This window comes from Eumetopias jubatus, unplaced genomic scaffold, assembly GCF_037043125.1.
Source record: "Eumetopias jubatus isolate StellerSeaLion01/CBP00866 unplaced genomic scaffold, mEumJub1_p1.0 scaffold_4, whole genome shotgun sequence".
Taxonomy (NCBI): domain Eukaryota; kingdom Metazoa; phylum Chordata; class Mammalia; order Carnivora; family Otariidae; genus Eumetopias; species Eumetopias jubatus.
Window position 1 is genome coordinate 30,589,888 of NW_028274810.1, and position 13,702 is coordinate 30,603,589.

The 13,702-nt window shown below is 35.6% G+C and overlaps 1 protein-coding gene across 4 annotated transcripts in view; it reads left to right on the top strand.

Annotated features, from left to right (window-relative positions):
* Nucleotides 1-2,949: 2,949 nt before the first annotated feature.
* HFM1 (helicase for meiosis 1) overlaps nucleotides 2,950-13,702 on the top strand; it is a 120,953-nt gene continuing 110,200 nt past the window's right edge. For all 4 annotated transcript variants that reach the window (XM_088022943.1, XM_088022942.1, XM_088022945.1 and 1 more), the window contains exons 1-3: nucleotides 2,950-3,020; nucleotides 6,829-6,941; nucleotides 8,260-8,560. In XM_088022943.1, the coding sequence (XP_087879069.1) occupies nucleotides 2,950-3,020; nucleotides 6,829-6,941; nucleotides 8,260-8,560 (485 nt within the window). The remainder of the gene's footprint in view (nucleotides 3,021-6,828; nucleotides 6,942-8,259; nucleotides 8,561-13,702) is intronic.

The following is a 13,702-nucleotide window of genomic DNA, read 5'->3' on the forward strand; positions in this document are numbered from 1 at the left end:
GGCCGCTCGCGCGGGTGGGGCTGGCGGGAGGACGGCAGCCCGCGGAGCTGACGGAGCTGGGGTTTTGTTTTGGGCCGTTCCCGGACCCCCTGTGTTTATTTCTAGGTGTGTCTGGCCCCCTGAGCGATTGCAGGTAGGGCGTGCGTGTACTGTAGCCACGTTGTTTTCCAGCGGTGGGAACGAGATGTCAGGGGAGGAGCGACCGGCCCCAGCGCTCGGGGCGCGGGCCACATGCGGGTCCTGAACGCTTCTCCCTTGCTCCTGGGAGTGTGGGGTGGGTTTTGCTTGGAATTCGGGTATTCCCCCTGAATCCGGAGGGTATTGTTGCCTCAGGCCCTGATTCGGTTCCCGGCTTGCCCCCGGGTACTCCAGGGAAGGCGATGGAGATAGGTCCCGCCCCCTGGTTCTAGGGACCGCCCCCCGGACTCTAGGGACAGCCCCCCCCCCGTTCGAAGGAGACTAGGGGTGATTTGCTTATTTATTCTCTTACCGTGTGAAATTCCCTGCGGTCTTTGTGATGGTTTTTCGAGTGAATGAATGTTGGTCTCGGCTTCCACTCACTACCGATTTCTGGCAAATCAATCCTTTATATCTGAGTTTCGGCACTTTTGAAATGAGTTTCGGCACTTTTGAAATGAGTTTATTTCTGAGAGTACAAGTCGTAAGGAGTGACTAATAGATCAGAAAAATTTATATAATAAACATTATAGAAGATCAGAAAATGCAAAATTGTCGCTAAGATAATTAGATAAAGCGCAGGCCATCTCAACAGGCAAGAAATTACGTAGTCACACAGTTTTCTACGTAAATTCTGAGGTAGCAAAGCCATATAAAATGGTCCAATGAGTTTTAATTTTGAAAGCTCTTTGTTGCTTAAAATTATAGTTTTCCTAAGATGAGAAAGGGAACATTTTGTTTGTTACTTTTTAAAAAGTGATTTATTTGAGAGAGAGCCCCTGCCAGTGAAGGAAGGGGAGATGATGGAGGGGCAGAGAGAGAATCTCAAGCAGACTCCTCGCTGAGTGCGGGAACACCACCTTCCATTTCAGGACCCTGAGATCAGGAGTCCAAATCAAGTCAGCGGCTTAGCCTACTGAGCCACCCAGGTGCCCCTATTTGTTACTTTTTGGATAGTATAGCAACATGATTAGCATTTTCATTTATACTTTATCAGGTAATTATTGTCAAGGTCTGAAATTGTTTACTTAGATAAAGATGTTAAAGACCCCTTTAGCATATTTCTGAATGGCTCTCTTCTGTCTCCCACCCTGTTATGTTAGGTTTCTATTGTTTAATATAGTCAATTGTTTTAGACATTTATAGAACCATGCTAATATGTTTCAATTTCACCATTTCTTTTTGTTGGTGACTAAGTGATTAATAAATTTAAAAAAAAGAGGGCAATTAAGTTAAACAGATGGAAGGGAGAAAAACTCAATAACTAAAACAATAAAAATTCCTACAGCGTCTGGATAACTAAGAACAGTCCTAAGATATACATAGATCCAGCCCTCTTCCCAGTAGTATTTTGTCAAGGGGTGCATGTGGAAACATTCCTCCCTTCCCCACATACTCCCACGTGTATCTCATCACATCAGGGAGGACTCAAAATTGAAGGGACATAATCTGACTTGATAGTATGGATTTCTCCACAAGATGGCACTCATATAGTTTCTTTTAGTTTCTATCCTAAGGAAAGATTTGCAGTGTATTAACTATCACAGAATAAATAGAAATGTGACTTATGTTTTATGATTTGTGCATCTATTTCTTGTTTTGTCATACAGAATTTTTTATCATGTTTCAGGATTTAGAAAAAAAATTGGGTTGTAGTGTTGATATGCAAGGGAAAGAATGGCAATGTGAATGGAACAATGTATGTGTCTGTGGAATTTTTCCTCACTCTCCTGTCAAACTTGAGGCTTTGTTCAGCCCTAGAATTTTATTATATTCCCATATGGCCAATGCTGAATGTTTTTATCCTTTATATTTAGATACCATCTATGAATGTAAAAATTGTCTTTTTAAAAAGGAATGTAGGGACGCCTCGGTGGCTCAGTTGGTTAAGGGGCTGCCTTCGGCCAGGGTCATGATCCCAGGGTCCTGGGATCGAGTCCCACATCGGGCTCCTTGCTCAGCAGGGAGCCTGCTTCTCCCTCTCTCCCTCTGCTTGTGCTCTCTCTATCAAATAAATAAAATCTTTAAAAAACAAAAAAGGAACGTAAGCGTTTCTATATACATGTTATGTAATATGAATGTAAACATACATATATATGTTAAACTTGCAAAAAATTTTTATTTTGGAAAAGTTCAAACATATATACAAAATTGACAGGACATTATAATGAACTCCATGTACCTATTATATAGCTTTAGCAATTATCAACTCATTGCCAGTCTTGTTTCATCAATATCCCTTTACCTCTCCCCATTTATTTTGAAGCAAACCTCTGTATATGTATCTGACATATTGTTAGAGACACACACATTCATGATAAAGTGCATTATCCTAAATCAAAAATAATGGTACGAACAAAGTATTAAGAGCTCAAAAGGAGTGATTAATTCTGCCTTGGAGAACAGGACAAACTCAGAGAAGCCTTTGAAGAAGAAATGACATTTGACCTATACATGAAGGATGTGTAGGGATCTGCCAGGTAGAGAATAAATGGAAGAAAACACATTCTAAGCATTGGTGCAGTATGAAGAGAGGGGTACAGATGTGAATATGCATGATTTAGTGGAGAAAAGAGAATAATGTATTTGAAAATTGAGGCACTTTGGAGGAAGCTGCAGAATATGCAGCTGGAAAGATAGTCTGTGGTTATTCTGGGAAATTAATGATTATAGTTTATGTATCCAGAAATATTTTTCTACAGTTTTATGATTAAAATATGAACTACTTTTTCTGTATTTTGGTAGATTTATGACACAATCCAGTCTTTAACAATGTTGAAATCAAATGACTCCTTGTTTTCTTTGGATACTTTGGTTTTTGAAAAACAAGATGAAGCTGAAAAGTAAGTCTGCCTTAAAGAATGATAACAGAGTATATTGTTTTAGAGATTTGTGATTTTTAAGGACTTTTAATTTTCTCTCTAGAAATATACAAATAAAAAATGAGGGATCAACAAAATGATGTTTCAGGTATATAGCTGGTAAACATGGAATTCAGATATGAGGGAGTAACTGAAGTTTAACATGTTAAATGTTATAACTTAAAAAATAGAGTAGACTCTTGCCTATTTGGCTTTCATTTATTTGCATTTATGGTTTGTTCAAATTATTTTTGGCCAAGGTAAATACTTGAAGTAAAGGTCAAACAGTAGCCATGGACAAGGAGCATTGGCACCTTTTGGAAACAGAATGGGCAGTGTGCCAAATGCCAAGCGTGATGGGCAGATTCATTGTAGGCAGGAAGTAGGGATGGGAATAAAGATGTGGCACCAGTGGAAGTAAGAACAGAGAATAATCCATTAAATACAGGTTTTTGGATTTTCACATGTAAATTGTTCTCAATTCTAAGTTTTCTCTGTATTCTATTGTATTATCTTTTTTTTTAAGATTTTATTTTTAAGTAATCTCTAAACCCAATGTGGGGCTCCAACTCACAAGCCCAGGATCAAGAGTTGCCTGCTCCACTGACTGAGCGAGCTGGCGACCCTGTATTATCCTTTTTTTTAAAAAAGGAAGCATTGAGTAAAGTATTTATTGCTTCATTAATTTTTTCATTCATTCAAATATTAATTCAGATATTGATTGAATGCATAAAGGGATATAAGAAGGATGAAACAGATTTTACTTCAAAAGAACTTAAAATCTATTTGAGGAGATTAAGCACACATATGGAAAGGTCATTAATAAATAACATAATTATGTAATTAATCATCCAGACTTGGATACTTTGAGAGTGAAAGAGTGCATCCAATTTGCACAACATGTGTTAATCAGGACTGGCCTGGGCAAATTGCAACATATGGTTGCCTTTCTAACAATACAGAGTTAAAGAAAGGTGTGAAGGAAATGATAAGCATACATTCATGCAATCAAATTTCAGATTTGGAGGGAGACCTGGTGCAGACTGATCAGGTTAGGCTTTATGATAGTGGGGAGAGACTTCAGGAGACTTTGAAGGATATGATAATTCTAATAAGCAGAAAGAAGAGGCCATTTGAAGGCAGAGTTTAACAGCAAGTAAAAAGAATGGAGGTGGGACAATTTGCAGTACTTGTAGGAGATAGTGTATAGAGAAGTTTCCTGGAATAGAAGATTCATAAAGGAGAAACAGTGGGACATAAAATTAGAAAAGTAAACTGAGGATAGATTGTGGTGGATGTTAAGTGCCAGAATAAGGATCTTGGACGTGACTATGTGTTAACAGCCATAGAACTGAATCAACAAACATTTATTGACTAATATGTCTAATTATGTAAAGCACTGTGCTAAGTATTATAGCTGTGAATGGAACTAGAAACAAACCCTTATGTGTTTATGATCTGGGGATGGTATCAGACTGATCTATCAGTCTTTCTATTATCTATCTATAATATATAATATATAATATATACTTATTTACACACAGACACACAATACAAGAGAACTGTGATAAATATTATAGGTTCAAATAGTACTTAAGAAGAGGGAAGGGTTTAAGCTTGATTTTGAATGAACATAAGCTCTAGTGCCTAGAACAGTTCCTGGAAAATAGTTCTCAATAAATAATTGTTGAATAGATTAATGAAGGAATGAAACAGTGGAACTTCTATAGGTAGATATAGGATAGGGTCATGTACAGTGGCAATCAGAGTAAAGGAAATATTTTTGAACAAAGATGAGGAGGGACAGAATGTATTATATATTTGGTATGCAAGTAGTTCACTTTGGCCTGGACTGTAAGGTAAGTAGTGTAGGAGAGTTAAAATTGTAAGGTAACCTAAGGCCATTTGGACGTTTGACATTGTTTGGAAGCCACTGAAGTATTTTGAATGGAATATAATTATGATGAAAACAATTCTAAATTAATGTGATAGGAGTGTGTAAAATATATTAGAGAAAGCCAGAGGCAGTGAGGCCAGTTAAGACACTATTGTTCTTAACCAGACATAAATTGATTAGAGCTTTGATTGGAATAGTGACAGTGGAAATACAAGGAAATGAATTCAAGAATCATTATAAAGAAAATGCAGTAAGACCTGGTATATGTCTGGATATAGTAGGTAAAAGATTATGCTATAATTTGAATTCTAGATGGCTTAGAGAATGATGACACCTCTGGAAAATAGGGAAATCATAAGGGAGATTTGATTTTATGGGGATGCTGAATAATAGAATTAGATGTGTGCTTTTTGTGTCTTTTTTAGATTTCCTGAAATAGTCTCTGTGTAGAAGAGTTAATACTTCAGGCCTAAACTGCTGTTCTCAAAAAGGCCCTGCTTTTAAGAATGGCCCTTGGCTGGAGTGAGAACTTTAGGAAAGTTCCCACCATTAACTGATAGGAATGGCCCACTGCCTTAACTGTTTATACAGATAATATGGTTTATGCTGAATATCTGCTTTTCCTCTGGGAATCTAGAATTTAAGTATGTACTAGACAGGGGATGCCCACATGATTAGTCCCCAGTAAAAACCCTGGGCATTGAGTCTCTAATGAGCTCGTCATTGACAACACCTCACACATGTTACCGCTTGTTGCTGAGGGAATTGAAGATGTCCTGTGTTACTGTACTGGGAGAGGATCTTTGGAAGCTTGTTCCTGGTTTCCCCTGGACTTTGCCTCATAGTCACAAATAGGACTATATGTTGAGTCTTTTGAATCAGCCCAGGGAATCATCAGCTCTGGGGGTGATCTTGGGAACTCTCTGACAGTCCCAAATTTCAAATGCTTTGGCCTATTATCAGACAGTCTGTTGGACATTGTCAGATAATGTGTTGTAGATTTTTGATTTGGAAAACATAGCTGTAGTAGCTATGAGTTATGTGCTCTGAAAGGCAGTAAGGTAAAAGACTGGGTCTCTCACTTTCCAGAGTTTAAAATCTTAAATGAAGAGATTAAAAAACAAATCATGAAATCCTTGCCACTTGGCATAGACAGTGTATGTGGTGCTCTTTTCAAGTTTACTTCCTGTCACCTAATACTTACCTTTTTGTTCTAATGAAGGGCAAATCAATTTTCATTGAAAAGGAAACATTAAAACATTATATGTTAATAGGATCACAGCTGAAAGATAAGGAGAGGTAGTTCACAATGCCAACAGGGTGGCAAAATTCTCAACAACTACTGTAAGTTTACAAAGTGATTGTCAGTTTCAACTGGTTTCTTGGATTTTCTGTGGTTTGTAGGTGGTTCTGGATCAAGAGTATTTGGGTTAGGACATTAATTTGTAATAATGTTTTAGGAATACTCTAGAGAATACCAGTAGTGGTGTCATTTACACACTGATGACCCATGATTAGTTGTGAGATGTGTCATAAGTAATTTGTTACTCGTGATAGTAAAAATGCTAACGTTTCAGAATGATTTACTACTTTTTTTTATATTGGAGCAGATTTAAGTTTCTTGTCACAAGTGTTTGAATTGGAGAAAAAGAGACGGAGTTATAGCCATTATTTAGGTAGCATATCTCACATAGCAGTGTCATTAATCCTATGACACACAAGGGAAGAAAGATTGAGAACACTCCTGTGTATAGAGATACATCAAAGTCACCATAGAAAATTAATTTATAGGATGTTTATCTAAGAGTCTATAATTGAGTAATGTTTAATTAATAAATATTTTCTGATGTAACTTTATTAACATATATATTCACACTTTTATATTTTATATAGCTATCCAGACAATGAAAAATCAATGGATTGGTGTCTCCCACCTGCTCCGTTGATTTCAGAAATTCCAGATACTCAGGCATTAGAGGAGGAAATAGGAAGTCATAAACTGTTAGGTAAACTATCACATATTTGTTATGAAGTTAAACCCATGCAACTCATGTTAATGTAAAAAATCTAGTAACACGTTAAAGTGTTAATTCCTTTATTTTAATGGAATAAAATGATAGAGATTTATTTTACTCAAAATAGTGCTCACCAAATCTTAAAATCAAAAACATTTTTCCTCTTCATACATACATATACATACGTAAGCATGCTACATGTATACAGTACACTCTTACAAACATGTTCTATTGTTGTATGGATTTGTTTCCTCTTATTATTAAAATTGTCATTGCCATTTAGTTTTTGTCTTGCCTTTTACTAAAGGTAGGATCCCCTGGCTTAGGAAACCACATTCCTAAAAAAACAAGGGGCAGAATATTATATATAGTTTGGTACCATTTTTATAAAGTTAAAGACAAGCACATTCAAACAATATATGTGATCTTATGTGACATTGTTGATAAAATTTTGATTTTTAAATTTGGTGGTAATTCATGTATGTTATCTTATTAAACTTTGTAATTTGTATGTATTTTATTCATGAAAATATACATTATTTATATTCTCGTATGTACCAAATAATATATAGAATACACAAGCTTATATAGACTATATGTGTATATGTATATATATGTACTATATATGTGTGTGTGTATGTATATATATATATATATATATATATATACATACACACACACACACATAAATATACACAGATGGTAAAGCAAATTTAAGCCCTAACAAGACCTCCAGATTCCTCCCAACCTCTCAAGGATGCTTGTAAAGTCTCTGTAAAGAAACCTTTAAAATTTTGTCACCCTGATGAAAGCATTCTTTTATCTTGATTTTAAAAGCAATATTATAAAGTTAAAAGCATTGTATCATATATTTTAATACTGAATCAAATTGAGTAACATTTTGTATGATTGGTCATTGTATTTCTGTGTGTAAATTGGTTATATAAATTTTCAAATCCTCCTAATTGTATAATTATATCATTTGTAGTAGATAAAATACTTAAAAGGTATGATTATGGTTATTTCTGTGGGTCAGAAATTAAACCTATTTTATAATGTAAGTTTTATATAAATTTCAATAATTCTTAATTAATTCGAATGCCCTTCACTGATATAATGTACAATAGCAGTACCAATCAGCTATAGTTCAAAACCATATATGGTGTTACAGATTATCTTGTTATTGTATGAATAACTTCCATGTTTACCTAGGTAAACTTTTGAAAATTTTTATTAAATTTTTCATGGTCATTTTGAAAATTTATTTTTGTGAAGAATATATGTTAATTAATATATTCCATTTTTGTAGGTCAGGAAGAGAGGCCAAAAATGTTACCATCAAATTTAAAGATAACTAATGAAAACACAAATTATATTTCACCAACACAAAAATTCCAATTTGCCTTTTTCTCAAATAAATATGAAGCAGGTGACCTGAATTTAGGAGGAGCAGGTAACAATGACTTATCACATGTTCCTGGCAAGCTGACGTATGGTTCTTCTCAGAAATACAAAAATCACATTGGCAGTGAGATAGCACCTCCAGATAATACAAAATTAGTTAATTTTGCAGAAGATAAAGGAGAAAGCATATCAGCCTTCCGAAAAAGGTAATTAATTAAATGAAATACAGAATATTCAATGATAAAGTTGAATATTTATGGTATGTCTAACTGTATGAAGTATGATAGAATCTAATGAGAAAAACATCAACAACAAATAAGGTTTACTATATACCAGATGCTCTGTTAACTCTGGGATTCTAGTCATAGGTTCTTGCCTTCAGAGAGCTACAACTTAATGGGGGAAAGACAAATAACTAAAAATAATTGATTAAATACTTTATAGTACAGCAATTATTTTGATGAAGTATGTAGTTAGAGCAAAGGGTCTCAAACCTTTTCAAACTTTTTATTGTCAGAACCCTTTACACTTAAAAATTATTGAGGATTCCCAGCAGTTTTTGTGTATGTGGGTTATGTCTATCAATATTAGAAATCAAAACTGAGGGGCACCTGGTGGCTCAGTGGGTTAAGCGTTTTCCTTTAGCTCAGGTAATGATCCCAGGGTCCTGGGATCGAGACCCACGTAAAAGTCTCTGCTCGACAGACAGCCTGCTTCTCCCTCTCCCTCTGCTTCTCCCCCTGCTTGTGCTCTTTATCTCTCTCTGTCAAATAAATAAATAAAATCTTAAAAAAAAATCAAAACTGAAAAAATTTAGAAAACAAACAATGCTTTAGTAATATTATGAAAATTGTTTTGATCCTACGAACTCTCTGAAAGAGTCTCAACCATCCTTTGAGAATTGCTACAACAACATATCACATGGGGACCTAATCTGTTTTGGAGCATCAGGGAGGGCTTTTCTGAAGAAATGGTATTTAAACTTAGCCTTGGGGTGCCTGGGGTCTGCCTTCGGTTCAGGTCATGATCCCAGCGTCCCAGGATCGAGTCCTGCATCAGGCTCCCTGCTCAGTGGGGAGTCTGCTTCTCCCTCTGACCCTCCACCCTCTTGTGCTTTTTCTCTCTCATGCTCTTTCTCTCTCAAATAAATAAATAAAATCTTAAAAAAAAAAAAACCTTAACCTTAAGGAGGAATAGAATTAAACTAAGGGCAAATAAAGGAATGTTCCGGGTGGAAGGAATAGTAAGTGCAAAAGACCTAAAGTAGCACAGAGCTTGGCCTATTCCTAGAAAATTTCCTTTTGTGTAAAATCAGAGAGAATGCAGAGAGGTAAGGTTTGGAGAGGTCAAGTCATTCAGAATCATGTAGGCCATGATGAACTTTGTGCTCTTTCTTAAGGCACTGTTGTTAAACTGTGGCCTGTGGACCCACTGTATCAGAATTACCTGGAGTACTTATTAGAAATTTGGATTCCTGGGTCCTACCTTAGGCCTGTTGAATCATAGTCTAGATAAAGATGGGGAGGGGACCCAGGAATTGTCATTTTTAACAATTTTTCTGGATGATTGTTATGCACACTAAAGTTTGAGAGCTAGTGTTCTAAGGTTCTGCATTTTAAGTAGAGTAAAATTATGTATTTTTTTAATTCAAAGTCCATTTTGGCATCAGTAAGATGAGTTAGAAGGAGCTAAAATACATTGTGAAAGGTCACTTAGAAGGTTTCTTTTTAATCTAGGTGAGAGAGAATGGGAGACTGATGTGGTAGCAGACTGTGGTAGCGGAAATGAGAGAGTTCAGAGTGATTTATGAGATAGAATCCCATAGGACCTAAATGATTATTAGATATGACACCTGATCCCTAGTTTTCTGACTTGAGCCAGAATGACATCCAAAGACATGTTGAGTTTGAGTACCTATAAATTGTCCAAATAGAGAATTGGATGTATAAGTTTAAAGATTCAGAAGAGATCTAATTAATAGATTTTGTTTTCTCTGTGACATAAGAGGTGAGGTTATTTGTGGAGTTTGAGGGAAAAGGTGGGGGTATTGAGCAAGTATGAGAAGAGTGGAAGAGATTATAGAAAATGGAAAGCAATCCAATTAGAATAATGGTAGGACTGTTGGGAACTCTAAAGGGCCAAGTTGAGGTTGATGTCCATTAATTTTTTTATAACAGTTCTATTAAGATACTACTCAGGGTGTCTGGGTGGCTCAGTCAGTTAAGGGTCCAACTCTTGGTTTTGGCTCAGGTCATGATTTCAGGGTCATGAGATTGAGCCCTGCATGGGGCTTCTTGCTCAGCATGGAGTTTGCTTGAAGTTCTCTCCCTCTTCCTCCCCCTCTGCCCCTCCCCCTGCTTGCACTCATTCTCTCAAATAAATAAAATCTTTTAAAAAAGAGATATAACACATATAAAATTCACTCTTCTAAAAAAATAAATAAAAATAAAATTCTTCTGAAGTGTAAAATTCATTGGTTTTTAGAATATTCAGAGTTGTGTAATCATCACTACTATCTAATTTTAAAACATTTTCATCTCTCCAAAAGAAACTCTGTCTTCATTATTGACCACTCCCCTTTTCCAGCTCCTCATTCTCCTCCCTGCTCCCCAGCCCCTGGCAACCACTAATCTTTCTGTTTCTATGGATTTACCTATTCTAGACTTTCCTATAAGTGGAATCATATAATGTCTGGCCTTTTATGTCTGTCTGCTTTCACTTAGCATAATATTTTCAAGGTTTATCCATATTATGTCGTGTATCAATACTTCATTCTTTTTATTGTCAAATAATATTCCACTGAGTGGACAATACAACATTTTGTTTATCTATCTATCAATTGTTGAACATTTGAATTGTTTCCACTTTTTGGCTATTATTATTAATGTTGCTGTGAACATTCATGTGCAAGTTTTTGTGTGAATATATTTTTTAAATTCTTTTGGATTTATACCTAGAATTGGAATTGCTGGGTCATATGGTAACAATATATTTAACTTTTTTGAAAAACTGCCAAATTATTTTCCAGAATAACTGCCCACCTCATAATCCTACAAGCAAAATGTGAGGGTTCCAATTTCTCTACATCCTTGTCAGCAGTTGTTATTGTTCATCTTTTTTATTGTAGCCATCCCAGTGGGTATGAAGTAGATATGATTAGTATTTCCCTAATGACTTATGATACTGGGTATCTTTTCATGTAATTATTGGCTAGTTGTATATTACCTTTGGAGTAATGTCTCTTCAAATCCTTTGCCTGTTTTTTAATTGGGTTTTCTTTTTATTGTTGAGTTGTAAGAGTTCTTTATATGTTCTGATAAAAGTCTCTTATCAGCCGTTTGATTTGCTAATATTTCTCCCATTCTCTGTGTTGTTTTTCACTTTTTTGATAATGTCCTTAGCAGCACAAAAGTTTTAAATTTTGATGAGGTCCAGTTTATTTAATTTTTCTTTTGTTGCTTGGGTTTTTGGTGTCATATCCAAGAAATTATTGCTTCATCCAAGGTTGTATAAAGATTTACTACTGCATTTTCTTATAAGATTTATATTGTTTTAGCTCTTATGTTTAGGTCTGTGATCTATTTTTTTAAGGATTTTATATATTTATTTATTTATTTTAGAGAGAGAGAGAGAGAGAGTGCATGAGTTGGGGGGGAGGAGTAGAGGGAGAGGGACAAGCAGACTCCATGCTGAGTGCAGGGCCTGACACAGGGCTTGATCCCAGAATTCTGAGATCATGACCTGAGCCAAAATCAAGAGTCTGATGGTCAACCAACTGAGCCACACAGGCACCCCTGTTAACCTTTGAAGCTCTCTGAACCCCATGTCATATAGGGGTTTTTCCTTCATGGTAGTTTCATTAGGTAGTCATGATTGATTAAATCATTGGCCGTTGGTGATTGAACTCAATCTCCATTCTTCTTTCTACCTTGGATGTCACTGATGAGGCTGAAAGTTCAACCTTCTCTAATTAGGGTTTATTTTTTTCTGGCAGTTAACCCCCATCCTGAAGCTATATAGAGGTCCTACAAGAGTCACTTCATTAGCATAAATTCAGGTATAATTGAAAGAGGTTTGTCATGAATAACAAAAGATGCTTTTTATCACTCCTATCACACAGGAAATTCCAAGGGTTTTAGGAGCTCTGTGCCAGGTACTGGGAACAAAGACCAAATGTATATTTCCTATTATACTAACTAGGAAATTATCTACTAAATAAAGGTTTATTTCTGGACTCTTAATTCTATTCCATTGACCAATATATCTCCCCTTATGCTTTGCATAAGTACATATCCCACACTGTCTTGATTGCCATAGCTTTGTTGTAAAGTTTTAAATTAGAATGTGTGAGTCCTCCAATTTTGTTCCTCTTTTCGAGATCTTTTTTTTTTTGGCTTCTCTGGGTTCTTTGCATTTTCATATGAATGTTATGATAAACTGGTAAATTTCTGCAAAAAAGCCAGCTGTGATTTTGATGGGGATGGTGTCGAATCTGTAGATCAACTTGAGGAGTATTGCCATCTTAATACCATTAAGTCTTCTAGTCTATGAACATGGGATATCTTTTCATTTGTTTAGATTTTCTTTAATTTTTTTCAATGATGTTAGATTTTCAGTGGACAAGTCAAACTTATTTTAAGTTTATTTCTAAGTATTTTATTCTTTTTGATGCTTTTATAAATGTAATTAAATTTTTTTTTCAGATTGTACATTGCAAGTGTATAGACATTAGCAATTGATTTTGGTATATTGATCTTGTGTCTGCAATCTTGCTGATGATGACTCTCAATTTATTGTTCAGAGTGTTGTATCATCTACCTAACTGCTTTTTCCAGTAGTGTTCCCCTGCCTGGCTGCAACTATTTTAAAAAGTAGATAGATTCATCTAGGATTGAGGTTTTGCAAGATAAGGATGTTAAAAGGATAAAAAGGAATTGGAGTTTAGAATACTAGTAAAAGAGTGGTCAAAAAGATAGTCCATGGGATCTAAGTCCATTAAAGGTAGATAAGAAAAGAGAAGGGAAGATAGTTTGGGAGAAAATAAAGAGGTTCATTACAGTAAATTTGTTTTTTGACCTCATTGGTAACTTGTGTAAACAAGCTATAAGGATAAGAGGCTGTGGTCAGAGAATATATATTGGAATGATTGATTTGAGAGGAGGAGTAGTTCTGGATAATGACAGTGTTTAAGATGAGAGAATAGGTGAATGAAATTGTTTGAAGGAGAAAGCCATTGTAGATGAATGCCTAAGAAATGGACGGGAGGAGGATTTTGAACAGCTCATCTATGTGAAGTTGAAGTAATGCAGAGGTGGCTGGATTTGGAATTGAGAGGAAAAGATTCTAAA